At 40.7% G+C, this 26,894-nt stretch overlaps 4 protein-coding genes across 6 annotated transcripts; 1 reads left to right on the forward strand and 3 right to left on the reverse strand.

Annotated features, from left to right (window-relative positions):
* Positions 1-341: 341 nt before the first annotated feature.
* LOC143355730 (uncharacterized) lies at positions 342-3,816 on the reverse strand. The gene is made up of 2 exons (XM_076790817.1): positions 3,670-3,816; positions 342-1,729 (listed from the first exon to the last, which is right to left on the reverse strand). Exons 1-2 carry the CDS (start codon positions 3,814-3,816, stop codon positions 1,538-1,540), a joined length of 339 nt encoding a protein of 112 aa, XP_076646932.1. The 3' UTR covers positions 342-1,537.
* On the reverse strand, positions 3,178-18,457 carry LOC143355729 (uncharacterized). The gene is made up of 7 exons (XM_076790816.1): positions 18,246-18,457; positions 15,222-15,312; positions 8,464-8,667; positions 8,258-8,399; positions 6,916-7,115; positions 5,974-6,126; positions 3,178-5,103 (listed from the first exon to the last, which is right to left on the reverse strand). The coding sequence occupies exons 1-7, from the start codon at positions 18,277-18,279 to the stop codon at positions 3,846-3,848; spliced, it is 2,082 nt and encodes a 693-aa protein (XP_076646931.1). The 5' UTR covers positions 18,280-18,457; the 3' UTR covers positions 3,178-3,845.
* Positions 18,458-20,401: 1,944 nt separating this feature from the next.
* On the forward strand, positions 20,402-23,616 carry Apc4 (anaphase-promoting complex subunit 4). The gene is made up of 6 exons (XM_076790819.1): positions 20,402-20,633; positions 20,767-21,149; positions 21,345-21,545; positions 21,623-21,904; positions 21,999-22,794; positions 23,059-23,616. The coding sequence occupies exons 1-6, from the start codon at positions 20,528-20,530 to the stop codon at positions 23,466-23,468; spliced, it is 2,178 nt and encodes a 725-aa protein (XP_076646934.1). The 5' UTR covers positions 20,402-20,527; the 3' UTR covers positions 23,469-23,616.
* Positions 23,550-26,026, reverse strand: LOC143355732 (uncharacterized). 3 transcript variants are annotated; one of them, XM_076790822.1, is made up of 5 exons: positions 25,895-26,026; positions 24,624-24,875; positions 24,247-24,381; positions 24,064-24,166; positions 23,550-24,006 (listed from the first exon to the last, which is right to left on the reverse strand). In XM_076790822.1, the coding sequence occupies exons 2-5, from the start codon at positions 24,873-24,875 to the stop codon at positions 23,852-23,854; spliced, it is 645 nt and encodes a 214-aa protein (XP_076646937.1). In that variant the 5' UTR covers positions 25,895-26,026; the 3' UTR covers positions 23,550-23,851. The 3 variants fall into 3 exon arrangements, with proteins under 3 accessions (XP_076646937.1, XP_076646935.1, XP_076646936.1); XM_076790820.1 differs by lacking the exon at positions 25,895-26,026 and adding an exon at positions 24,990-25,856; XM_076790821.1 differs by lacking the exon at positions 25,895-26,026 and adding an exon at positions 25,229-25,851.
* Positions 26,027-26,894: the final 868 nt, after the last annotated feature.

Below are 26,894 nucleotides of genomic sequence, written 5' to 3' on the forward strand. Positions count from 1 at the left end.
AAAAGAGATCAGAGAGAAGATGTTAGAAAAAGTCAACTTGCAAAAGACAAATTTCACGGGTTTTTTTAAATCGAGGTCAACGTCGTAACGACGAACTCTATTTAGTGCCGCGGTAAAAAGCAAAATTGTAATGGAAACCGCAATTGCGACCACGAGCGGAAGCGCAACGGCGGCCATAAACCAAAAGAGACTCCGAAACTTCGATATAATTGGAGACATGAACTAGAAGTTATTCGAGTTACTACTTTAAACAGCAGAAGATGATTATTCTAAAAATTATGAATACATTAATGACTTCATCCAGGGAACGAAAACTATAATGAACGAACGTAGCTTAAAAATCATTTGTTAAAACTATATTTATTTACAAAATATGTTTGTTTACGAGCTTAGCAAATTGTTCGCTCAAAGGAGCTTCATTTTATCAAAATTTGTACAATTTTCAATGAGAAGACTCATTTTGGATGAGAATATTTCTTGGGGTCCATGAGATCGAAATCAGTTATTAATTTCAAGTGGTTAACAGTGAATAGACTGCGGATCTTCATGCAAAATAAAAATATTCTACATCGATCGTTAGGAGTAACTAATAATTTTGATGGATCGAAAACAACATAACAATATTCTCCGATTTTTCTAGTCTCTTACTCTTCGTAAATTCATAGAAATCCGCAGTCTAATCAAAATTCACTGTTTCGATGATCATTCGCATAAATCGGTGCTCTTCTCTTACGATACTTATAAATAATCGTGTACACACCTATCTAACCGATTACTAGAGTTCAAACCACGCGTTTCGCTGCACAGTGTGAACGACTGTGTTCGCGTTAATCATTCTAGTCGCGATTGTCAGTAAAATATTAGAACGCGAAGCGGAAGTATACGTCGGTATCCTTTCAGAAAATAACACGCTAAATAAGTTATAATCTACCCGATTACAAAACAACAAGACTCTACGGTAGTTCACCGTCGATCTACAGTCGCCTCGGAAAATGCTATCACAATTTCTGTTGAAATCAATTAATGTACACATAAACAAACTTACGACGCTGAAATGGTTTGAATAAAAATTTAAACAGCCTGGTCGAACAATAAACCGATGAGGAAAGAACAATTTGTAGAAAAATCATTTCAATCATTTCATCAGAAATTGCGATCGTTAGCTTACATTCCGAGGCAACTGCAGCTTTGGAATTATTTTTACCGGCCCGGCAGTGCCAATCTCATAATACTGATGCACGTTATAGTGCGCATAAATCGAGGCACTGTGTTTCGTCCTCCACGAAAAACCTTTGCAAATCGCTGCGCGTCAAAATACAAAACAACCTACTCGCTAAAAGAACAAGGAAAACAACACGATGCAAGCCTTTTTACCGAGCGGTTTCGTTAAAACAGCGGTATACATAGTGGAAGATAATAATACTTGAAATCGTTTAAGTGTTTGGCCGAAGCTCTTCGCGGATTTATAGCGTCTCGCTTAGAAATTGTTCTAACGTGCTCGTCAAACGTGTCTAGCCGAAACGTTCATTCTCACCAACTAAGAATAGATTATCAAACTAATTCTAAATCTAGGTGGGCGCCCATGCGTTTCAACGCGAGTATGGTGTTCACCGCTTTGACCCATCTCTTCTTGATCACATAACGCTTCAACCGGTCTTTGCAGATCGGGTTCTCCAGAGCAGCCTCCAGCCATTGGTGCTCTATCAGTTGACCTGCTGATGGTCTTTTCCTGAAGCAGAACAATCATCGAAGTTGATGGTAAGTCCTCGTTTCAGTCAGCTTTTGTTTCATTTGCACGATTCGGTTAGAAGCTGCACTTTTCATTCTTTAACCCTTGGAGAACTCAAGGACAGATTTTTTAATCATTTTGACCGCATATATCGATCTTTTCATTGTGTCTGATGGAACAATTATTAATTTAATTTTACCAGCATAAACTATTGAGCTGGTGCAACGATAATGGCTCAATTTGTTTATTTATTTACTGCTTGATCTCTCGGGTTGTGATTGTTCCTATTTCGATCAATAAATAATTCAGTCTGACCCAAGTCAGTATAAAAGTTGTCGTTTAAAATCGTCCATCGTTATTGTATCAACTATAATTGAATGATATTTTTAAATTACTGGGTTCGGGAATCGTTCCGCAAGGATTAAAGAGATCAAACGATTCGTGAAGATGTAACTTTGTAAAATTTGTGTAAGATTTGTAACCTTGTAAGATTAAAACATGACATGTACAACTAAAAAATTCTGATATTACAGATACACGTATTATTCAAACGGGGTGAACAAAAATGAAAAGTTTGAAGAAGGGAACTGTGGACCAAAACAGATTTAGGAACTTTGAGATAGAGTACTTCAATTCTTTTTGGACGTGTTAGACTTGCAGGATTGTTAGTTCACTCGTAGCTCGATTTAAAAATGCAATTAAATTAGAACAATTTAGAGTCGATATACTTAAATTGAAATAGCAGGGACGGAGGACCAAATCGAAACGATTCGAGATCGAAACCTGAAGATTAATAAACTCAAGGATCGAAGCTGAGGATTGGAGGTCTTCAAGTTTAGAAATCCTTAAAATTATTGAATCCTTGGATTTAGACATTCTCAAGCTTAAATCTTTATGTTCAAAAATGTTTTAAATTATTCAGTCCTTGGATTTGGAAATCCTCGAGCTAGGAATTTCACCGAGAAAAAATTTTTTTAATTATTGAGACCTCGGATTTGGAAATCCTGAAATTCAAATCTTTAAGTCCAAAAATTCTTAAAATTATTTAGTGCTTGGATTTGGAAATCCTCGAGCTCGAACCTTTAGGTTCAAACATTTATTAAATTATTGAGACCTCGGATTTGGAAATCCTGAAATTCAAATCTTTAAGTCCAAAAATTCTTAAAATTATTTAGTGCTTGGATTCGGAAATCCTCGAGCTCGAATCTTTAGGTTCGAACATTTTTTTAATTATTGAATCCATGGATTTGGAAATTCTCAAGCTCGAAGCTTTAATTTCTCAATCTTTAATCCTCAAACTTGGATTATTAGATTTAGGCTTCCTCAAGTTCTCAAACGTGCATTCGTTCGACTCGGACATTTCACACTCGGATCATAGTAAATGCAACTTCTCGTTCCCAAGTCGATTAGCTACAGAAGGACGTTGCGAAATAAAACAGTAGACAACACACGTTTCATGGTCTTTTATATTAAATATATAATATAAATAATACAGTAAAACAATAATACATGCACAGACATGTGATCCCGATACGATTCGTACGAGAGATCGTCTCGCACACGTGACTGTTACATAATTTAGCTTAGAATAGAAACAATACATACATCCACGCATGCACATTTATAATACACAACGACCAAAACTGATTCTCGATGTGTCAGTCGAAATTCAACCAACAATCATCCCACGCCCTTCTCTTCAATCCAGAAAAATATCCACACGATCCACATTTCACGACCGTCGCAAACAAGATCAATCAAAATCAATCCTTGTCACGGTTTCTAAAATCCGCTTTTCAAAAAGATATCGACGAACCAGAGGAAAAGCAAAGATTCCACATTTCACCCTCGTCACACTTCCGAAAACCGTTCTCCTAACAACGTTCACGAACCAAAGAGAATCCGTAGACGAACACTCATCCAAACAGCTTCATTCGAACCTCGATATTCAAACGCAACGGGACTCGACGCCGAACCCGTTCCCACAGTCTCCAACCCTGAAACCTTGCCAGAACTCCGATCAGAAAACCTAAACGCTCCCACACGTTCCGAGAACTCAACGAATCATCCGCAGTCGCAAGCTTCATTCAGTCCGGAACCCCGTCCGGAAACTTCCTCAACGATGTATCGAGCTGGGGGCAGCAGTGGTGGCGCTGGAAGAGCTCGATTTCTGTTGTTTCGACTGAAAATACTCTGCCAAAGAATTCATGGTCTTCCTGGCGACCGATTGCTCGCCGCACCAATCGGCGCTGACCGATTTCCTGCCTACGCCAGAAGGCCTGGTAGCAACCTCGTCCCACTCCTCCAGCAAATGTAGCAGCAGATCCTTGGTGCTGGTCGGTTCGTCCAGGTTCAAGCTCTTATGAACATCCTGGAGCTCGGAGATCCTGGGAACGTCTCTGCTGGTCTCCCCGAAAACATGTTTCACCCTGGGACGCCTCCAGGGTGGCGTCAGATCGATCTCACCATCGCTGAGTATCCTGCTCCTCCCGAAACTGGCCGAACTCTCCGACTCGGAACCGAGACTCTTAGCCGCCCCCTCTTCCTGGCCCGTCATCTCATCCTTCATCGCCGAGCTCCTACCTTCGTTCTTCGACTTCTTGAACGGCGCGAACACGTTCGCAGCTGTCGTCTCTGAATACCTATCGAAGCTGCGGCTGCTGTGGAACGTGGTCCCGTTCAGCCTCCTGTGTCTCATTATACTTGACAATTTCTGCGTGATCTCGTTAGACTGTGAACCATCCTGTACCACTCCGTTGTTCCTCGGATGGACACCATTGCGCTTGACCTTCTCCTCTTTCTCACCGGGTTTCTTATTATCCGGTTGATCGTTGCTCTTCAGACAGGTCCCCATCGCTATGGATCTCAGATGTTCGGACAGCTTAATGATCTCCTCCGCGAGGACTATCTGGCTAGCTGGATCGCTGCGAGACTTCTCTGACGAGACCCCTTCGGAAGCTCTTCTTTCGAAGCTGAACGATGGCACTGTCAGGTAACCTTGGCTGTCTTGAGGCGGAGTCTCCGTCGTCTCCGATGGTGTGCTGCAGATGCTGGCACAGGGAGACGGACTCTGACCCTGCAGGGACACCAGTTCCTCGAGATCGTTGCTCTTCGGGGCAGCTAACTGAGACAATTCGATCATGTATGGGCTGTGAGGGTGCTCTCTCCAGCGCTCGACGAACAGCCTCAGGTTGTCCTTGGTCACGTCCAGCTCCTCTAGATTGTTGTTAGCCAGCAGCCTCGAGATCTGCGGGATCTGCTGGATCTGCTTCACCGGTTCAGGTTTGAATGTTGGTATCTGATCAGCCAGCTGCTTGCTCGGCCTTCTCGCCAGCCAACGGTGCCCCCTGCACTGCGCGGACGACATTCGTTTTCTGAAAGATTCAGCTGCCTCGTGAGCACCGCCATGTTTCTCTCACATATCTTTCTTGCTTTCTCTCTCTCTTATTTTTTTGGTTTTGATTTTCGCTTGCCAGCCTTGTGTCTTTGTGCTGTCTCTAAGTGTGAATGCGGATGGTGAGGTGGAGGGCGTGCAGGGTGCGCATAGATATGGCGGAACCGATTTACCGATGAAACACGATCGATCGTCCGGCCGTTTCGCTTTCGATCCATCCGCCTTCGTCTTTTTGCGGTTTTTCTCCCACATTTCACGGAGTCGCAAATTTCTACCGGGAGTTTCGAGTCGCTAAGAGAGCTCTCTAGTCTCTAGTCGCACTTTTGACACTTCGAACTTTGGAGGTCTGCGAGGATTTCCGTTTTTCTTTTCTTTTTTATCTCGTTTTGCAATTGGCTTGCCAGTTCGTTTCGATTCGAGCGGGGAGCGAGCAAATGTTGGGGATGAAGAAAGCATGCTTGGGGATTAGTCGGGCACAAAGGGAGAGAGAGAAAGTCGAAGAATCAACGCGAAAGAGTCGCAAACGTGGACGCGATGGCTCGGATAACGAACAATTGACTCAATCTCGTTGTTTCCACTCGGATTTCTTTGATCTTCGTATCATTCGAAGTTACCCGGTTTTGTCATCAATGCGTAGAACCCGTTGTTAAAGCGTTCCGTCCGTTATCCGAGCCGTTCGCCATCGTGCAAAAATCCATCGTCCATTAATCTTGTGCAAAAAGAAGCCCGCCGACAGCCGTCGATCGGTGTCGCAACATCGGTGACGTACTAGCCGCGCGGATATTTTTGCACAAATCACCTTTGCGCCGCGCAATGTCGCGGCTGATCGAGAATAACAAGCGATACGTACTCTTTGTCTTTGATCAGGAGGCACCGGATGAAGTCCTTCGCGTCCTCGGAGATGTTCGTGAAAGCGTCGTGGTCGAAATCGTACTTCGCGATGGTCACGTTCGCCATTGTCTCGATGTCCGTGTCGCCCATGAACGGAGACAATCCGGACAATCTGCAAATCAGAGCATCGGCAACAATTTTATCGCTGTCCCATAATTATTCGCTAATTCGAAACTTCAGAACACCAATTTTTCTTGCATTTTAACCCATTTGCATCATCAGCGTATATATACTCTATTTATTTTTTCTTATAATGCTGAAATATGAAGTTCTTTTACTCTTAGTAATTTTTGTGCTTAAATATAATAAAAAGAAAGTTTGGTGATAAAGGCCTCTTCTTTTCATATTTCCTTATGATGCAAATGTGTGCAAAGCGTACTTTGGATAATTACTTTTTATCTTAAAATATGAAATAGTCTTAATTTTACTTTAATGATACACCTTGTTGTATTTATGGTCACCAGACTGCGGATTTTATGCATTTATGACAAAAATGAATAGTTTGAATGCAGTAAACGCGTTTAAAGAATTTAAAGATACCGTCGCATTGTTTTCAATCCTATAAAATTATTAAGAGAAAAGAATACGTGTCTATATAGCTTCTATGCCTTGGAATTAAACAGATAATTTTTATTTTGCATAAAAATCCGCAAATATGAAACAGTGGAAGTATTAGAAGAATTTAGGAGAATTTTACATAAAACGGTAAAAACGTTTGTGGAATTTAGAATTTTGTGTATGCATGTCAAGGATACATTTTCTTAGGAAGTTTGAAAAATTGAATGATCGAGAACGAGTAAAGATCGCCGACCATAAAACGGTGAATTTGCAAAGAAAAAAAGGCGGGTAATGGAGATCACGTGTTTTTAAACAAATAGGTGGAAGTCGGGGGTAAACTTACAACACGTAACATATGACGCCTATACTCCACATGTCGGTACCGTAACCAATCTGATCGAAATTTACGACTTCCGGTGCAACGAACTCAGGCGTGCCAAATAGAACCTGCAGCTTCTTCTTCGGGTCGTACTCCCTCGCCAGGCCGAAGTCTATGATTTTAATCCTGTTTCCCTCCTTGGTCAAGCACAGAATATTCTCCGGCTGCAAACGGAAAAATTGTTCTTGAACAAAAAAGCAAAAATTCAAAAATCTTCAACGACGTTCGCGGCTAATTGTTACGTTCGGTCGACAATTTCATTGTTAATTGGGAGAGTAAGATCTCATTGAAAATTCGACTTAATTAACGCACGTAAATCAAAGCTTACTATATCTCGCACTATATGTCCATTATCAAGCTTTGGACGAGGCGCGAACAACCATCGCTGCCAAAAACGATAGGTTAATCCTATCGACTCTTGGCAACTTTCAACTTGATCTTCCTGTTTACAATTTCTTGATCGGTTAATGTGATGTTACCATCACTTATTTCACTGGCGCACATAATTCTCTATAATTCGGAAAACAATCCTGTCAGAGGAATACTCGTTTGCCGTCAAGTCACTGCACTGAGACACAATTCAACTATTTTTCCCCTGATCACTGAATTTTATGCATTTATGGTTAAAAGTGAAAAACGAAACTGTAAAGACGCTAGAAAAATTGCAGAATTTTGCTACGTCATTTTCGACTCGTCGACATTATTGAAAGAAGAAATACATTTTTACCCAAATTCCATTTTTCGTGATGAATTTGGAGCATTTTTATTTTGTATAGAAATCCGCAGTGTAGTAATAAATCACTACATTTTACGTTACTCTTTAACACATTGGCACGGTCTTCGGCGGGTCTTTCTCGACCCAGAAATCGCGGTTCCAAGAAAAACAACAAATGTGGAATGTATAAATTGTGGTGAGGATTGGCAAAGGACCATTTTATAAATGTTTTTAAAAACCCCACTCTCGTATACAGGGTGTTTCACCTACCTCGAGCATCTAAAATATCTCACTTGTTTTTTATGATGGAAAAAAATTGCAGAGGAAAACAAATTTGTTCAAGGTTATATTTTTTGAGATTTCAAGGTCATCGAAGATTTTTTTAATGGAATGATATATTTTTATTATCGCTATATGATAGCCGAGGTCAAGACGAATCGAACGACCTGTAATATTATGACCTTCACGCGACCTTAGGCTCGAGTTAGATGAAAGACCCTGTATATTACAAAATAATCTCTGGGTCTAAAAAGACCTAAAAATAGTAAACGAGAGTGAGGGTTAAAGTGGAACAAGATCGAAAGTGTTTACCTTCAGGTCGAGGTGCAGTATGTTCTGGTGATGAATGAACTCGATGCCCTCGCAGATCTGTCGCATGAAGACAGCACAACTGCGTTCAGTCAACACAAAATCCTCGTCGATCACCCTCTCGAAGAGTTCGCCACCTTCGATCCTTGAAACACGAAAATAGTCTGTGACCCGGTGGATCTAGCATGGTAGGGTCATTAAGAGCTTACAGTTCTAAAATAACGTATATCTGTTTCCCAGTGTCGATGGCGTCGTACAGTTGAATCAGTCTGGGATGTTGCAGCCTCCTCATAATCTCGACTTCTCGTTCGACCGACCGCCTGTCCTCCTTCTTCGCGGTGTTCACCACCTTCACGGCGAGCATCAGCCCGCTTGTTTTCTCCTTGCATCGATAAACGGTGCCAAATTTACCTCTGGAAATGATAACGATCACGTTTCATCGAAATTATACCGATTTGATCCGATCCGCGGTCACTTATCGGGAATAAAGAGGTTCTGAATGGTCGTTCGATAGGTGACCGTTAGACACGCGCCTAATGTCATATCACATGAGTGGCTCCCTCTATTGGTGGCTCCAGAGAGGAGCTAGAGCCCCGAAAATAGGGCTTATCGAACGATCGCTTCGTGGAAGTAGCCGTTTTCTGGAGTAGGTTGTGGCTGAAGCCCCAAAATGTATGCTTATCGAACGACCACTTTTCATTATTTCGAGGAAATAATTGTGCCGCTTATCAAATTTAACGAAATAGTAATACACATTACTTTTTAAACGTTCTGTCAACTTTTGTTATTCAGTGGTCTTAAACCCAATTATTATAGAAATTGGACCAAATGCTTTGCAAGCTGTAGGGAACGAGAAAATAGGTTCCTTTACACATTTATCAGATTCTATGAAGTGTACCTTCTTGAAAATGCAGGGAATGTGTTAAAGAATTTGGAAATTCATATTATAGGGGCGGAGCTAAGGCCCGCAGCGCGCACGCGCGAGCGAGAGTGGGGGCTAATGGGCGGTCCCGACTCCTCCCACTGCTCTAAAAGGTGCGTCATTGGTCTATGGTACAGTTCAAGTCTCTTCTTATTCCAAAAAAGGCTATTACGAGACCTGTTCTTCAGTTACCGCTGATTATTTTTAGTTCCTCCTTTCAACTCCAATTTTTCAAGCCAATATCTTGTCCAACTCCTCCTACGAACTACAATTCTGCTCAACAAACTTGTGGCAATCTGCTTACATTATATTACAATGAGTCAGTGCATAGACGTGATGTTTCGCGTTTGATTTTGACTTTTACGAACGTTACAGTAACGACTGGCGTTAATGGCCGTTTGATTGAACACCTTGGAAGACGCGGTGGTGCTGAAATTATTAATAAATGAGCAACTTGGCTTTTAAATTGTTGCGTCTTTAAATTGTTATGCCTGTTATTTACTTAGAAAAAAGTTGTGTTTCTCTAACGTCACTGTTAAAAATTTCCATACGCAATAACCTGCAAATTATTTTTGCAAGTTTATGGATTTATTAGAAAAATGGATTGGTCGAATACGAACTTGTAGAGACATTAGAAGAATCGAATGACGTTGTTATATTATTCTTGACTTGTTAAAATGGTTCGAAGGGGAAATGATCATGTAAAATAAAATTGCGTTTAGTTCAATAATTTACTTCATAACTAACTGAAAATTTGAACAGTTTCATCCCTTGATGACCGATGTAAACGCTGCTGGAGCAGCTGACAAAAGTGAGAGATTCGAGTCGTCGTCGACGAGAGATAGAAGAAGGATCGCGTGTCTTCCGCAGCGGAATTCGAGGCGCACAATACGACGATCGGTGTATTGCAACAATACAAGCTCCATCTAAGATTAACACGATCAAATCTGCACAGCTGCACAAACTCCGACTCGGATCTGTTCTGTTGTGCCAAGGAACGTGCGTGCAACATGGAAAATGCCGAAACCTTTTCGCCGTTCGAATTCCGTTCTAAATATCGCGACACGGGACACGATTTTGCAAACGTTAGAGCACCTTCGATTCGTTCCTTTTCCACTCGCGCGGATGTGCTGCAAGCCGGGTATCGTCTCGAACGATAAATTTCGGCCGACGCCAGTCTGCAACCTTGGCGAGAGGAATTTTCATGGACAAGAAAAAATGGCCGCGAACAGCGACAAAAGCTGGAGGAAGTGCCAAACTGCCTCGCGTTGGCCTGCTAGAACGCAACGGTGAAACCTGTATCGGGGCTGTCACCGCGCCAAGTTAGTGAGTCAGTGAGTTAGTAGAGCATACCATAGACAACAGGGTCGCCGGAACGAATTATCAAAACGGAACATCTGCCAGCGTAACCGTGCAGCGACGTCCCTTCATCGTTCTATTTAATATCTAACTAATCGATTCGTCCTTATGCTTAATTAGCCACTCGTCCGCCGAAATCATTCATCGAAGATCTACGGAGCGTCCCAAAAATGTACTTCCTTGAAAGAGGTGACTCCCGAGCTCATTTGCAATAACTTTTTCCGTTGCAAAAATTTTCTCCGCGGCTTTGTTCAAGAGTTATTAAATGAAAAACACGGACCAATCAGAACGCAATCAAGTTAGAGAACACTAATCCGTGGTGTCAATTAATTCTGCTTGGCACATGATAATTTGTTTATTTAGATGCAGTTTCATAAACCGATCTTGGAGAAAAATCCAACTCGATTCACTCGAGAATTTCTTTAACATTTTCTGAATTTGTCACTTCCTCGGATTAGTGTTGGCAGAACGGATTTTAGGGTGCAAACGGGTGTTGGGCGAGGTGCGCGTGCCGACGTTCGATCAGGACCGCGTGTCAAGAGCGTCCCGACGCTCGGCGTCGAGCGTCTCGAGCTGCGAGCGCCAGTCACTTCGAAAAATGCATTATTTATAGACACGCAGAGACGGAGACCTTGATTACGGTGGAATGCGGTCCGCATTCCGACGTTATCGCGAACGTCAGAACAACCTGATCCGTCGGAACGACGCGACGGATCTCTCGTTTCAATTTGCAGAAATTAACGAGACGAATTTTGCAGCGAACCAGCGGATTCCTGCTCGGCGACAGGTCCCGCTGACCATGGCGTTGCCATTGGCCGAGCAAGAGTCCGCCCTCTGAAGCCGCCCTCTGATTGGTCCGCGATTTTCATTAATATTACAGGGACCCATAAGTAATCAATTATTTTGAAATCTAAAACAAACTTTGCAGTAAATTCAGGTTTTCATTTCTTAATTTATTGTATAATCTCCATCATTTTCAAGGACAGTTCGCCATCTTTCCTGCAAATTTTCAATCCTCTTATAGGAATCCAGGATTCGCGAAGCAAAATATGACTCTATATTAATTCTGTAGAAGTGAATGTTTTATTTCTTAAATAATGCTCCAGAGATCTGAAAAGATTCAAAATCAAAGAACTTTCGATAGAAGTGAGGTAAAGCGATGAAATTTTTGTTTAAATTAAAGCTGAAACTTTGTAGAATATGGGAAAAATAGGGAGATTATTACCATCGAATCATTTCAACGAAAAAATGATTTCATTAGTTTTTGTCACAAAAATCTAAGGTGCCTCCTTGCATCTTCTACAGAATGTTCTATTTCTTAAATAATGCTCCAGAGATCTGAAAAATGATAGTCAAAGGGAGCAATATCCGGTGAGTCAGGGGGGATGCGGTAAAACTTCCCATTGCAATTCTTTGTCGAGCATTGTCAATTTGCAGTTTATCGTCCAGGAGACATACCCGAGTCGTGTTATGTTTACACTCCTCGGCGTCCGAGGCCTCTCTAGCTTCGTGGTCCCTCGCGGGGTATACCCCGCGGTAGTGGGGATAATTCCGCGACGTTTATCTTCCAAGCCTTGGCGACATATATAAAGAAATCACTGTATATAACCTTGTATGTCGTAAGTATTGAAATGAGACTTTCAGAAAATATAGCTCAAAGACAGCGCTATCAACTGAACGTGTTTTAGGAAAATTGCTGCTGGTTCGTGTTGCGATATTTTTGAAAAACCGCAGCCCGGATCGCAATTGTCCCGCGCGTGACTAACGCGGAATCCGCGACCGATGGACGTCGGCCAACACGGGAATATGATTGGCGGAGGACCGCGACGGTTTAATTGGAAAACATGATTTAATGATTTAATGGAATTGCGGAGCCCGTCGACATACCGGGAGGATGGCGAGTGATTCAGGAGCAGGTGTGGGTGTTTGAAAATCGACCTGTTCGAATCCGTTTAACGCCGATGATTCACGGCTGGAGGCGTTTCCGTCGAATCCTCGAACATGAATGAACCGTTGGCTCTCCGCGAAATCTTAACCGGTGTGGAATTTTCATTCTAAACCGGTGATACGTGTGCCGGGTTTACTATTGGCATCGGTTATCCTGCTATTCTACTCTGTTATTCCGCTTGTTGACCTTCCGGCTGCCGGAACAGACGCTCCCAAACACCGTGAGCGTTCACGTGATTATGGCATTTGATACTAATGTATAATTTCACACTAAATCAATGAATTCTCAATTCGAAAGTTACATTTACACGACTTCTACACCTCGCCGCAACGTCAAAAAGATTTACGCATTTCTTGCAAGATGTAATTTTAATAATTTTTTATCCCTAGACTGCAGATTTTTATGCAAAATAAAAATTAACATTTCGGTACAGTAATTATTCGGAATAGCGGGATCCTGATCGATTTCAATGACCTTGAGATATGTTGTCAAGGTCATCGGTCAGAACAACCTTTTACCGTCGGACGGCTTTCGCTCGCGAGATATCTTTTTGGAAATGTTAGAAGAATTCGTTTACCAGTTCGTTTGTTGTTCACAAGACACATTCGCGGATTAATGCGATGCGCAGGATTTTTATTTTTAATTGAGAGGAGAATGCTGAGGCACAATAGCTATCGTGCGTCAGAAGCACGAACAAAGGTATTGACGATTGGACTGATGCCAAAAGTCAGATCCGAATGTCAATGACAAACTATTAGTGAACCGATCGATTCTCAATGGTTGCCCTTGATCGACAGGTGCGATTATCGCATGGCGCGATTCGGGAACTATCAAGAAATCTTTAGTATTCACTAAATACAGTGGACAAATATTTTTTTTAAATTAATAGAAACGGTATTCATTGATCCTTATAAGTAGACTGCGGATTTTCGTGCGAAATAAAAGTTGTCTGCATTGATTGCAAAATGTAGGAGCGATGTAAACATTTCTTGTTATCTTCGTTGTAAAGTCGAAGACAATACAACTGTATTTTGAAATGTTTTCACCGTTTCGCATTTGATCAACTCACTTCTGTCATGACCGCATAATATTCGCAATCTTGCAATCATCTCGTACATGTAGGTACACATGATCGGTACACGGCCACTTGTACCATGATTTTCAATACACTCTGTACAGCGTGATTACGTAAAAAAAAATATCGTTTACGCTAACAAATTGGGGGAGGAAAGTAAAACTCGATCCAAAAAACGGGTGGTGGCTTATTCTGTAGACTCATCAGGGACAGCTGCCTCGTGCGGGATCATTCAAGTCCAAGACTCATTCACAATGGCGGCCGCGCATAGTAACCGAAAGACTACGATGTAAACAAGACGAGAATACTACGTTCGCCGGAAGGTATAAACACGTCAAGGTTCCAAAACTTTCCCTTCCCCTTTGTCGAGTCGGAAGATCTACTATCCGCATTCCCGATGCTAAAAACATAATCATCAACTTCCAACTCGCACTGAAGCCTCTACTCGATTGATCTTCCGGCTTGTCATTCTCCGAGCGATGACTTTTGTGGATGACTAAATGGTAGATTAACAGAGTGTGCGAAATTCTCTTTGCCAATTGCAAGGAACAGCTTCCCTTCTTCTCTAATCACCTTAATAAGTTGAGCAATTATTCGGAATAGAGGGATACTCTTTCAATGACCTTGGAACATGTTGTTGCGAACATAATTGTAAACAACTTTTTCCTATGCACGTAGATTAACTCATTTTTATTATAAACGCATAAAATCCGCAGTCTAATAATTAGCGGGCCGTACGTTCGATAGGTTCATGGCAAAAATGAGTAGGTGAAACGAAATCCTTTTATTTTAGTATAGTTCTGTTCTGAATTTTTAACGCGGTACTCTTGCCAATGGCGTTTTTATTTGGCAATCTTTCCTGCGCTGGTTCACAATTTATTGCGCGATTAATGCGTGCATCGGAATCGAGATTATTATCGGCGTTATTGTTATTATTATTCCCGGTCCTTTAAGGTTACGTATCAAAGTATCGGAGCAACTTGTATAATCATTGCGCAACGCTAGCAAGCATATCGTGTCAAATGCAGAAACAGCATGGCCAGCCCTGCGCTGCGGCTCGCCGCGATATTTGCAATGATCGAGCTCGGTCGTGCATAAACAACCATCCCCAGGGCTTGCGTCGCACGTACGTAAATACGTCAGTCGCGGAATGCCATCGTGCGAATTTTCCGCGTTATTTCGCGACGACGCGAATCTCGCCAATTGGTCGACCGCAATTAACGCTCGGAAGACGGTCACTTTTGACGACTATACTTATACCAACACTTGGGTCCATCTACGAAATTTTTTCGTCAATCTTTCTTCCACTTTTTAAAGTACTTTGTCTGGATTGCCCTTGTTATTGTGAAATAATTTATCCATTGAAATGAAAAGTAGATTCTGAGCACCGTTCCAGTCTTCTCGAATTTAGCTGGAATTATTTACTATTTATGACGTGACAAATTAATTTTGAAAGAATGCAATTTGTCGGAATCGCAGAGAAAATAGTAAAAGTTGCTTTTACAACTTTATCTGTGTCAATTATGTACATTCGTAGTCAAAATGGTCCCAGCATAAGCAGAATATACAATTTATATCATTATTCGCTGATTATTTTAAAATTTGCCCTCTCCGCCGATTCCAGTGCTTTCAAAACATAATGTCAGAAAAATTGATCGCTCACCGGCCAATCTCAGACTGGATGTTATAGTGATCCTTGAAATCGATGCCTCGCCGAATGGTCACATCTCGATAGGGAAAGCTCGGCTCGATCTCTGGAAAATAAATCGAATACTCTCGTCAAGTTCGTTTTCATTAAAACTGCGTGGTCAAAACACGATAGGAACGTTTCCATAAATTAGAATAGTAGACGATATTTCATAGGATCACCCAATATATCATCTTTCATAGAAAGTCCTCAGCATTCGGACCATTTAATTTAGCTCATGGCCAGTTCAGTCCAAACTACAGCAGTTTCGGCTATCTGTATATTTAATGAAGGATTCGAAAATGTACCACGTATATTCCAATCGCTGAAATTACCTATTAGTTACCCAACAAAGACATTTGCAAGCTCCCGAGACGTGAAGAGGATAGTTCATTCGGAATTGCAAAGAAAGCTAGAATCTCTCGCAACAATTTTTTGAAGAGGAACAAGGATTACTCGTAGATACACAAATTTTCATATAATTGCTAAATTAATCTCTGAACTCGTGTTTAACCACATTTTTCAAGTCGACCAGTCCACTTGAAATTTTTAGAGGATGTTCAGTGCATATCCTTTTCCCATTTTTCTAACGCGCTGCACGCGTAAGAATATGAAGAAAAAACATTCGTAAAAATTTCGGATCGCGATTCGAGAATCGGGTAGAACCGTGCCACTCGGCAAGAAAAGATAGTCGATGGGAATGGAAGCTGATCGCGCTGAAACTCGACTCGTTTCCGTTTACAGGCGGTGATTTCCGGTGGCGTTCGATCGCGATTCGCAGCACACGTGGACATTTTACGCGGCGACACCGGCTCCGTAATCAAACACCTTGTTAATCGTCTATTTTTCGGCGATCCTGTACGAGGGAACCACGCCAACGAAAGATGTCTGACGTACTTGAAGCTAAACATGAACAGAGACGGAATTGTCTCGGCCGTGTATATTTAGCGATTTTTCTCTTTTCCGTCTGCCTTCGACAGGGGAACGATGCGTCTTCCGCTTCGAGACGCGGAAGAATCATTCGGGAATGATGCGTCTGCGACCGGTGCCAATTATTGTCTCCCATCGGACATGTACAAGTGTACCGGGGAGATTCGAACAACGTGAATTAGGATTACTTTGTTCCCGTCGATTCGTGAACATTTTGCGTAAGATTCCTCGGGATAGCGATGAATGTAACTTGGAGGCTTTCCGTTTCGGTCCTGTTAACCAGTTGGCTGTTTTTGACGAGTATACTCGTCGCGAAGAAATGGCAATATTTAAGACTCAATTCAGGTACGCATTTTTCAAAGAGGTCGGAACAGTTAACTGGTTGAGAAAAACTACGTGCTTCGAGCTGGTAGATCTTCGCGTTAAATTGCCGTCGAAAAGGCGGAAGCTTCTCGCGTTTCGTCGAGCGCATCATTTCGCGCCGGCCGCGACCTCATTTCACCCTTTTGTACGGGACAGCTGGCGGAACGGCGACCTCCAGTTGAAACAACGAAACCGGGGGACCTGCTCGAACTGTTCGAACACGCCAAGTGTTCGGTCGAACGTGCCCGTCATCGACCCGGATTCCAGTGAATCACCCCGCGGCGAATTTATTTAAAGAAAAACCACGATCGAGCACTCCCCCGTGTCGGGAATGAAATCATCGAGACCCCCCGGCTCTATTCAAATGTGTGTTGTCGTCGCGTTCCGAGCCGAAACGACGAGAAACACATCTGTGCGAGATATATAAACCGAATTGATTAGATCGGTAATATATTGCAATCAGCAATTGCAATTTCAACATGCAACGGATAACTTTACGAAACACAATTGATCCGAATCCAAGAAGGTGAACACGCCAACATATTCTCAATAATCTACAGTATTTTACAATACTCTCCACCCACCCCCCCCCCACCCTCCACCTAGGAAACTGAGGTCCAAGAAACCGAAAACAACGGTAGCAACAAACTCTCTTGACCCCTTTCGCGTGCACCACCCAAATATACTAATAGACGACTCCACTGAACACTGGCGCGATTCACAGAAGAAGAACACGGCGACAGGAAACGTAATCTAAGATTTATCACATCGCACAGCAGAAAAAGGATCGGAGTAAGAAGATTGTCGGCAGAAAACTATTTCTTTTTACTTGCACACATGTGCAACAGATAAGACACGGATAATCCGAAACGGAGAAGAAGAACATGAAAGAAAATATACTCTGTGATCTGTCATAATGACCTAAGAGAAAGACAACAGTGGGACCAGCAACCTCTGTTGACCCCTTTCGCGTGCAACTACCAAAAACAATAGACGGTTTCAAAGAGAAGAACGCGGCTACAAGAAAATGTTCTCAATGATCTACCATGTAGCACAAAAATCTAAGCAGAGGACAACATTGGTGCCAGCGACCTCTCTTGACCCCATTAACGCCAAAGTATCCTAATAGTCAACTTCACTGAATCCAAAGCGAAGAACGCGGCTGCAGGAAAATGTCCTCTGTGATGTATCACACATAATACAAGAACCAAAAATCTGAGCAAAAGACAACATTGGTGCCAGCGACCTCTCTTGACCCCATTAACGCCCAAATATCCTAATAGTCAACTTCACTGAATCCAAAGAGAAGAACGTGGCCGCAGGAAAATGTCCTCTGTGATCTACCACATAGCACAAGAATGAAAGATCTAAGCAAAATACAACATTGGTGCGAGCAACCTCTCTCGACCCCATTAACGCCCAAATATCCTAATAGTCAACTTCACTGAATCCAAAGAGAAGAACGTGGCCGCAGGAAAATGTCCTCTGTGGTCTACCACATAGCACAAGAATGAAAGATCAGAAGACAAGATTGGTACCAGCAACCTCTGTTGACCCCTTTCGCTAGCACCACTCAAATATCCTAACAGACAAATATCCACATCAGCTCCTCCTAGTCCTAGCGTCCTCGAACCACCCTTCCGGGATCCACGGTCTAACGTTGTAGGACATGGAAACATGACGAAGTCCCCAGGACGAGTCCCTTACCGCCGACCGGGTCGGTCTCATCAACGCGAATCATCCTCCTGGCGCCGTGAGCCTTGCAAGATCAGGATCTTCCGTTCACCAATCGGGGAGAGGGTGTATGTACGCGGAAGTCGCGATCACTATCGCGGTTGATCTCGATCTCGGGCCGATCGCGACGATCACCGGCCGATCCGGTGGACCCTGAAGACGATTATTGACTATCGCGTTCGCGGCGAGTCCCGGTGGCCGACGTGTTCGGGTGCCTCTTCTTCTCGGCTCGGACGGATTTAGATTTTCGGCGGACGCCGCGGATTCTGGTGGCGGGTCACGTGGCCAGTGGCGTTCTTCTTCGAACCGCACCTTGCTCCTCGCCTCGCCTGCTCCAACTTTGCGACCAACCTTCGATCGGCTTCGTTTCTCTCTTCCTCTTCTTCTTCTTCTTCTTCTTCTTCTTCTTCTTCTCTGTCTTTCTCTCACCGTCTCTGTGTCTATGTGTCTCTTGAGCCGCTCCATCCGCGGCCTCGATATCGACTATGGATCGACGATAGACTCCCTTCGACCTCGCTCGAAGCCGACTGGAGGACGCCCGGCGTCGCGACGCGTCGACACGAGGCGATCCCGAAACCCGGTTGAGAACCACGTGGACCGCTGCCGAGGCGTCCACGGTTATTCAGGTTTTAGGGTGAACCAGTTTTAACGCTTACCACGGCCCTCGCGAACCGATGCCGGCTCTAGAACACCGGGTCTAGGAGCATGGTTCGATCTTCCATGACGGTGCCTGGGTTCGACTCGACCCAGTTTTGAAAGAGCGTCGTGCCATTTTTTAGACTGGTAATCCTTTGCGCTCGAAATTTATTTCAGCATTTTCGGTAGTTTGCTTACAATGCACCTCGAAGGACGGTTCCTTCGGTGGTCCTAATTTTGAATAATATTTTTTATCAGATATATCAAACATAGATGAATACAGCCACTGTTGATTCTAGAACACCGGGTCTAGGAGCATGGTTCGATCTTCCATGACGGTGCCTGGGTTCGACTCGACCCAGTTTTGAAAGGGCGTCGTGCAATTTTTTAGACCGGCAATCCTTTGCGCTCGAAAGGTTTGGTGTCCGAAATGTGTCAGATTTTTTTCAGAATTTTAAATTGTCATTAAATGGGGAAAATGAGCCAAAAACTGGATTTTCGTTTTTCCTCTGTAACTACCCTTACAGATGAGCTATAGGGCTAAAACTTGGCTGAAAGGTATCTTTTTTGGTAGGCTATCGAATGGCGCAAATTGGAATAAAATCCCTTCCAGGGCCGATTTGGCCCCCAAAACCGGCTATAGCCTTTATTTTCATTTCAGCATTTTCAGGCACCTCAAAGGACGGTTCCTTCAGTGGCCCTAATTTTGAACAATATTTTTGATCAGCTATAACAAAAATAGATGAATACAGCCACTGTTCATTCTAGAACACCGAGATTAGGAGATTGAACGCGTGAACAATGTTCGGACATGTTGTTTCTGAATGTTAAACAAAGTAGCAAAGAAAATTATGTCCAGGGCTACAAGTTTACTCTTGAGTGGTTGAAGACAATGTTCATATTCTTACGTTCATATTCTGTAAAACGATTGGATTATAATTCATTATTTTTTTTTATGTTTCATTTAACTGTCCAGGACTATCCACCTTTCCCCCATGTATACGTTACATGTGTATGTACTATTGAATATAAAATTTGTTGTGTCTGATATACATAAAACATTCAAATATGTTTCTATATTTTTATATTAATGCAATTTCGATTCATTCCGTTCAATCTAAAATGCCAGCAACGGCGTTTATTTTTAATTTGTAGTCTCCTGCTTCGATATTCACAGAATTGTTTCTGGCTGCGGTTAGGCAATTTATTTGAGCGTCGCATTCCTTCTGCATTCCGCATAAATTTGTCGAGTTCAAGAAAACCATTCATTCAAAATACTACGTTTCTTAAAAATACGTTAATTTCATCGATAGCAGTAATAAACAGAAATGAAGAGTGGAAAGTGCCGAAAATAAACCTAATCATTCGAAATTAACAATTTACTTGATTTGAAAATATTTTCGTTGTAATTTCGAAGTAGTTTTTCAACATATAATTGATATGATGCGTGTATAGTTGTTAGTACTGTATTTACATGTATACATATTTATGAGTATGTATACTCCATAGATACTTGCATGCATATGTGAAAAGCACGACGCTACAGGGAAACATAACCTAAAAATTACCATCTCTATTGAGATGCTTCTGTGCTTTAAAGTTTCATAAAAACAGAAAGAATGGCAGGCAGCATGAGACAGTTAGAGGAGCGACAGCTTCCAGCTGAAGTAACCAAAATGCAATGGTCGCCAAAAATGGATCTTCTGGCAATTGCGAACGTGAAAGGTTAGTTCTTCAAACAATTCAAATGTCATGTATTCAATAACGAATATTACTTATTGTAACAAACACCTTTTGAATCTCAAATATATTTCCCGATCGTATCAAATCGTTTGACCCTCTAATAAAATCATTTTAGGAGAAGTTACTCTTCATAGATTAACATGGCAGAGAGTATGGCTACTAAGTCCTCTAGAAGAAACCGATACCATAGTTAACTTAGCATGGAGACCAGACGGCAAACTTCTAGCTGTTTCCTACGAGAACTCCAAAATTGTGTGCCTTGTGGATATTGAAAACAAGAACATTATACATAAAACAAAACTGAGTTTCCATAACGAGATTACATGCATAACGTGGTTGCCTCTCATGAATCTGGTAAATGATAGTTCGTCAAGTGGAAACAAAGCAAATATGCTACCAACTGGAGAATATCTCCCGCCTTTACCAAGTTTAAATAGAAGCTTCGGTCAGGAACCTGAGCGCAAGGAATCCTTATTCCAAACCTTAGATATACTTTTTGTAAGTTTATTTGAAATTGCATTAATCTTAGAAAACAGTGGAAAAATGGCTACTATTTATTATTTATTTACTTGTATTTAGTTCTTGCCTTTCGGCTTCAAACGGCCTTCCGGCTTTACAATTTCTCTTATAATAATATTCTTATATTCTATTTTCTCACTCCACTTTCTCATTTTATTCTCTCATTTTTCATAGCTTGGTTTAGATGATGGAAACGTTACGATGTTTGTATTTGGAATGTTCTACTGTGGCACAATTACAGTGGGTCATGGTCGAGTATTAGAAATTAGTGGTGGATCGTACAAACCAATGTGGATTACATGGAAAGACAACAGTGGCATTAAAGTGAACAGATTATGGTGTCCACTGCTGGAGCAGAACATAGCATTCTTAAAGGTTCTTTGCATAATATAGTTTATTATTGTATCACCAAATGTAACAAACACTCTACAAAGTTTCTATTTCAATGTGAGGTAGCACAAGCTCAAGCTAACATAGAATACTTGATGGACTATCTTTCGCGCACGTTAATGGCCATCTCTGAAGCATGGGAAACGATTCTGTTAGAGATGGACGAAAAGCTAGCACGATACGCTGAAACAAATCCACCTGGCGGGGTTGCAGCTGATTTTTTGGAACTGTTAATGATTGGCATACCAACGCAAAATTTGGAAAATTTTCTGTTGCGAGATCTCACTGAAAAGGGATTGAAAAAGCTGGGACATAGCATTGAAATGTGCTACAGTAATATTCAGGTACAAAACATAGAAATTATTGATTAAAAATGATTAAAGGTGACCATTCTCGCACACCTCCAAAAATTACAATAAAAAGTGAATTATGTTACAGAAATTAGTCTTAAAAAACTTAACCAGCGTTGGGATGGCATTGGTGTATCAATTGGCTGAAATGAGAGGTATGGTGAGACTAGGCGGTCCCTATGAACTATTGGGACTAACGGATGAAAGTATCATAACAAATGCTCTTCATGCATCGGAAGCTTTCCTAGCAAAGTCGTCAGAAATACAGCAAGTAATAGACCACAGTATGAGAGACTACAAAGCGTTCTTCAGATGGTTGTACGTGGTCATTTTGAGACTAACAGACGAAAGAATACCGTCCGAAGTGAGTCGAGTTAGTCAACAAGAGTTAACGTTTATAGCCGAATTTTTGCGTGGCTTCGATAAGACTGAGCCAGGTGTTGGCGGCAGAAAAGGAGTGAATTTAGAAAAATTAGGTCAATATTTACGACGCGAGAATCTGCAGACGTGTTTAACTCCCGAGGGAAGCGAATGGGCAGCTATGCTCGACGAAAATCATTGCCTTCGCGATCACCCACTGATCGTGAAACAAGATCTTAATTTCTCATTACTGCAGTCTCATGCGAAATTGATTACCGCTATACATAACGTCTTCGGAGAGGCTTATCAAGGCTTGGTCGATCATTTCACTACCTCGACTATCCCATTGGCGCCGTCAATAGCGTTCACGTCTTCTCAAATCGCAACAAGCAATTATGGCTTGTTGGTAGCGACTTGCGACATTGATCACAAGATATTACGATTATTCAAAGTTGAGTCTTCATCTACGGAGCCGATTTCGCTCAACTTTAGATTGGGCACGATAGACGTGGATCATCGAACGGGTACGTTGACGCACTATACATAGACTGCGGATCTTTATGCGAAATAAAAATTGTCTAGATCAATTACTACAAATAGAAGCCAAATAAAAAGTTCTTTAATGACTTTAAAAGGTTGAAAATAGTGGAGGCTCCTAAATTCTCGTAATGTTTGTCCTGTTTTCAATTGCAACGTCTCATTTTTGCCATAAATGCATAGAATCCACAGTCCGATTATGAACGTGTGTAAAATATTTTACTTTTATAACGAAGCATAATTTATTTCAGAACCGTATTCGAAAACTTACATGGATGGTACTATAGTGGATCTACAGTTCTACACGCAAGAGTATCTCAGTCTGTTAGTCCTCAACAAACATAGCCAAGCGTCGTTTCTAGTACAATTACCACTCAACCATTCTCGAATTTTTGGCAATCAAGATAAGAATCCAATTAGCCTGTCCGATCTCATAAGCAATAATTGGCCACGGCCATTTCAAGGCATTTCTGTTAGGCGACTAGCAGTCAGCGGGGCTCGGAAAGTGGCTGCTGTTTTGAGCGAAAGCAATAGAAAAATAAGATTGTTAGAAACTGAAGTCGAGCCGGAAGAAGAGGAAGATGAAGAAGACGAAGAAGATGGAGCTAACGACAGTATGTTAAATGCCACGCACGAAGCAACACCAAGTACTTCTCAATGAAAGCAGTATGTCTCCTAGTTCGAATAAAATTGATATTATTTTCTTACACTTGTTAAAATATTAATTTGTGAAATCACGGAATTTGTGTAAACAATTTAATTATTTATATGTATAATATACAACAATATACAGTAACTTTAATCTAAAAGATGTTAATTACAATTATGTCTTTAAGAGATTCGTGCCTTGCTCTTTTCGATAGCACAATGAAAAGTTCGATGCATTCGTACATGAAGAGATTATGTCTTCGTGTATTTTTTTTTTTATATAATACGTTATAAACTACTATAAAAAAAGTTGTTTTGTACAACGTGGACAGTATTCCCTTGTTAGCGCTCTGTAGCATTCTGCTCTAAGGTAATACTGTATCACTAAATTGCTGTTCATTTCTGCAGTTGTTTAAACACTCTTGGGAAGTCGACATCAAGAGCTGAATTGTCAAAGCCACCTTCTTCTGATATTGGTATTGGCACATTAGGACGAGCGCTGGTACTTGGTGTGTACTTTGCAGGGGAATTTTCTCTCGAATCCTCCAAATCTGTTAGCAATAATAATTTTACTGAGTCAGTTCGCTATATTCAATCATAATACATACCGAAAAATCTGCGAGTTTGTCTTCTTTTCGTGATGATGAAAAGAACAACTGCTATGGCAACAACTACTACCATAACAGCAGCCATGCCTCGTAACAAGTTTGTCTACAAAAAAAGAAGTCATTTAAAGTAGTGACTTTACACTACATACTTGCTTCTATTGGTTTTGAAATATTTGAGTGTACCTCGAAGTCGTTTTCCCAAACATCTTCCCAATCTTTCTTAACAACTAATTCAACAACATGAATGTTGAAGGAAGAATGGTCGTATATACCTTTTGAAATGCATTTGTAAAAACCTGATTCAGCTGTTGATACACCCTGTTTAAGAAGAATTCATTAAACTTGAAAATTACTTTTCGAACAGAGTATGCTTACATGAACTTGTTAGCACTAGCTTTATGAAGCACTAAAAGTGACAATTTTACATTATTTTATAAAAATAACGAGAATGTGTCTACCCAAATTTTTAGCCATTTTTTTAATAATATGTAGCAAAGAAGTAAATTAAGAATATTAAAACGTGCCCTATAAAGCTAGAGTTAATTGGAATTGTTGCTTACCCTAATATAAAGCGTTCCGGTTAGCACCTCATAGTTGTATTTATGTTCGTCCATAGAATTTCCAGGTCCAATAATCTGTTTGTCATCAGTAAGTTGCCAGAACATAAAACGATGATGATCATCGCTGCTTAAACACGGAAGTTCAGCTAAGTGGCCGGCTGGAACTTCCGTGACCGTAATTGTGCCGCTGACAATTCCATGTTTTGGTAATAAAAGTAGTAAAAAAATTAACGAGGAAAATATTACGTTCATCTGAAAAAGAAAATCATACCAGTTGAAAAGTTAATAATGTAAATATCTAACAAGATTTATGACGTTAATAGACATCAGACAAGACTTTTATTTTATAATTCTTGATTTTTCTACCTGTTGCATGTTACTTCTGTATACACTTCTAAATGCGACATGTACAGCCACACACTTTACGCTTTAAATATTTTTATTTTCACGCGAGTATTATATTAAAGAAACTTAGTATCTTGTGGAAAATGTAAGTACTTTAGGATTGCACGACTAAACTTGTTCTACCGTCAACTATACTGGCAATGTGTTTGGTGCTGTTAGCGTGTCATATTGTACAACAATTATATTCTAATTCCAGTCACCTTTAAGGTAAAAAATTCTGTATCATAGAACAGTAAGCGTGACAGATGGTTGCTAGAACAATTACTCTACGAAGAATGCAGACAGCAGTCACTTGTCAATGAACCATATTGCATAACTGAGAACATATATATATATCTGAACGACCCCTCACTGTTTTTGTACTACAATACCTAAATGCACTTATCAGAAATTACTGTTAAGCATTAGAAACACTGTTTGCAAAGGAAGACAGTCTTAGGAACTAGTGAGAAAAGCTTTGATAATGAAACTGCCTCAGAGTTACTTATTTATATCTTTGTCCTATTCATCCTTGTGCAATAGTGTATTTATAGTAAGCCAGACTGGCATCTTGTGACTACCATACCATCTGTAACTATCCTATATAGTTTGACTGCTGATCAAACATTGATATGTAAGGTAAAACCCAGTATCAAGGCGATATTTGTATACATTCAATCCTTTTATCATTACATAACATACATATTCCAGATACAAAATGTAACAATGTGTTATTCTTTTATTTTCAAGTATATCTGTATAAGTAATTAATCAAGCAGTCTTGAATGTTAGTTTTATAATCAAAATAGTTCATCTATTTATCAGAGACATAGACAATATATAAATTAGCTTTACCAAAGATATATAGTATTATGAATACAACTTACACAACTAATGGCAATATAAAATTAAGTTTAAATGGAGTAAGATAAATTTGTAATCATTCACTGGCTGAGTCAACTAGAATTGGGTCCCCATCAAAACCGATGTATCTGTATCAACTGAACAAATACGTAAACTGCCAATGTCGAAAGAAGAATCCAAAACGGCGCCAGGACAACTTTCGCTGGTAGGAACCAATGAGGTACTTCCAATTTGACACATATCAAAATCTCAACACTTAATTTCAAAAATACAGCTGTTGTGTACCATACCTAAAAGGAAACTATATTCAACTTTCATAAAATGTAACTGACATCCAGATTCATCAGAATCATTTGTATTAAATTGCTTAAACTTTTGACTTTACATGCTGCACTCGAAGGATATTTATGCATTTATAAATTATGTATTCATAACAGAGTATACTATATCAATTAACAAACTAAATTTATTACATTCATTCTTGTTAATGAAAGTGTTCTTTCATCTATATACAAACTATTGCAATTATTTGATATAAATTGTACACAATGATTAGAAGTGTTTTTGTTTTTGTAAAAGCTTCAAAAGCAAATTACACAAACGATAGCAAATATTTAATAATAAGTTACTTCTTGATGAAACTGAATAAATATGTCAAGTAAATAGTTCATGTTCTGCTTTCAATTTATTTATTGACATGCAACTTACTTCGCAATATACATTACGAACACGCCCATTCTTACAATGGGAAATTATAAAGAAAACTCCGTTACCGAGCAGAACGAGGTCAAAAAACCACATTGGGATGAAAACTATGAACCAGTTCCATTGTATTTTCTGTTCAAGTTTCATATTAAGTAGGGCCAGAAATACTAAGAGGTAAAACCATGTAAATAATACACGATGCACAACTGCCATTGGAGTGTAAAATTAAATGCATCAAAAATCATGAGGCAAAACGTGACCGTAGAACTATATAATCATATTGCAAACTCGCCGATCTGTTTACATCAACACTTCGTA

Source organism: Halictus rubicundus, chromosome 7 (genome assembly GCF_050948215.1).
Source record: "Halictus rubicundus isolate RS-2024b chromosome 7, iyHalRubi1_principal, whole genome shotgun sequence".
Classification (NCBI taxonomy): domain Eukaryota; kingdom Metazoa; phylum Arthropoda; class Insecta; order Hymenoptera; family Halictidae; genus Halictus; species Halictus rubicundus.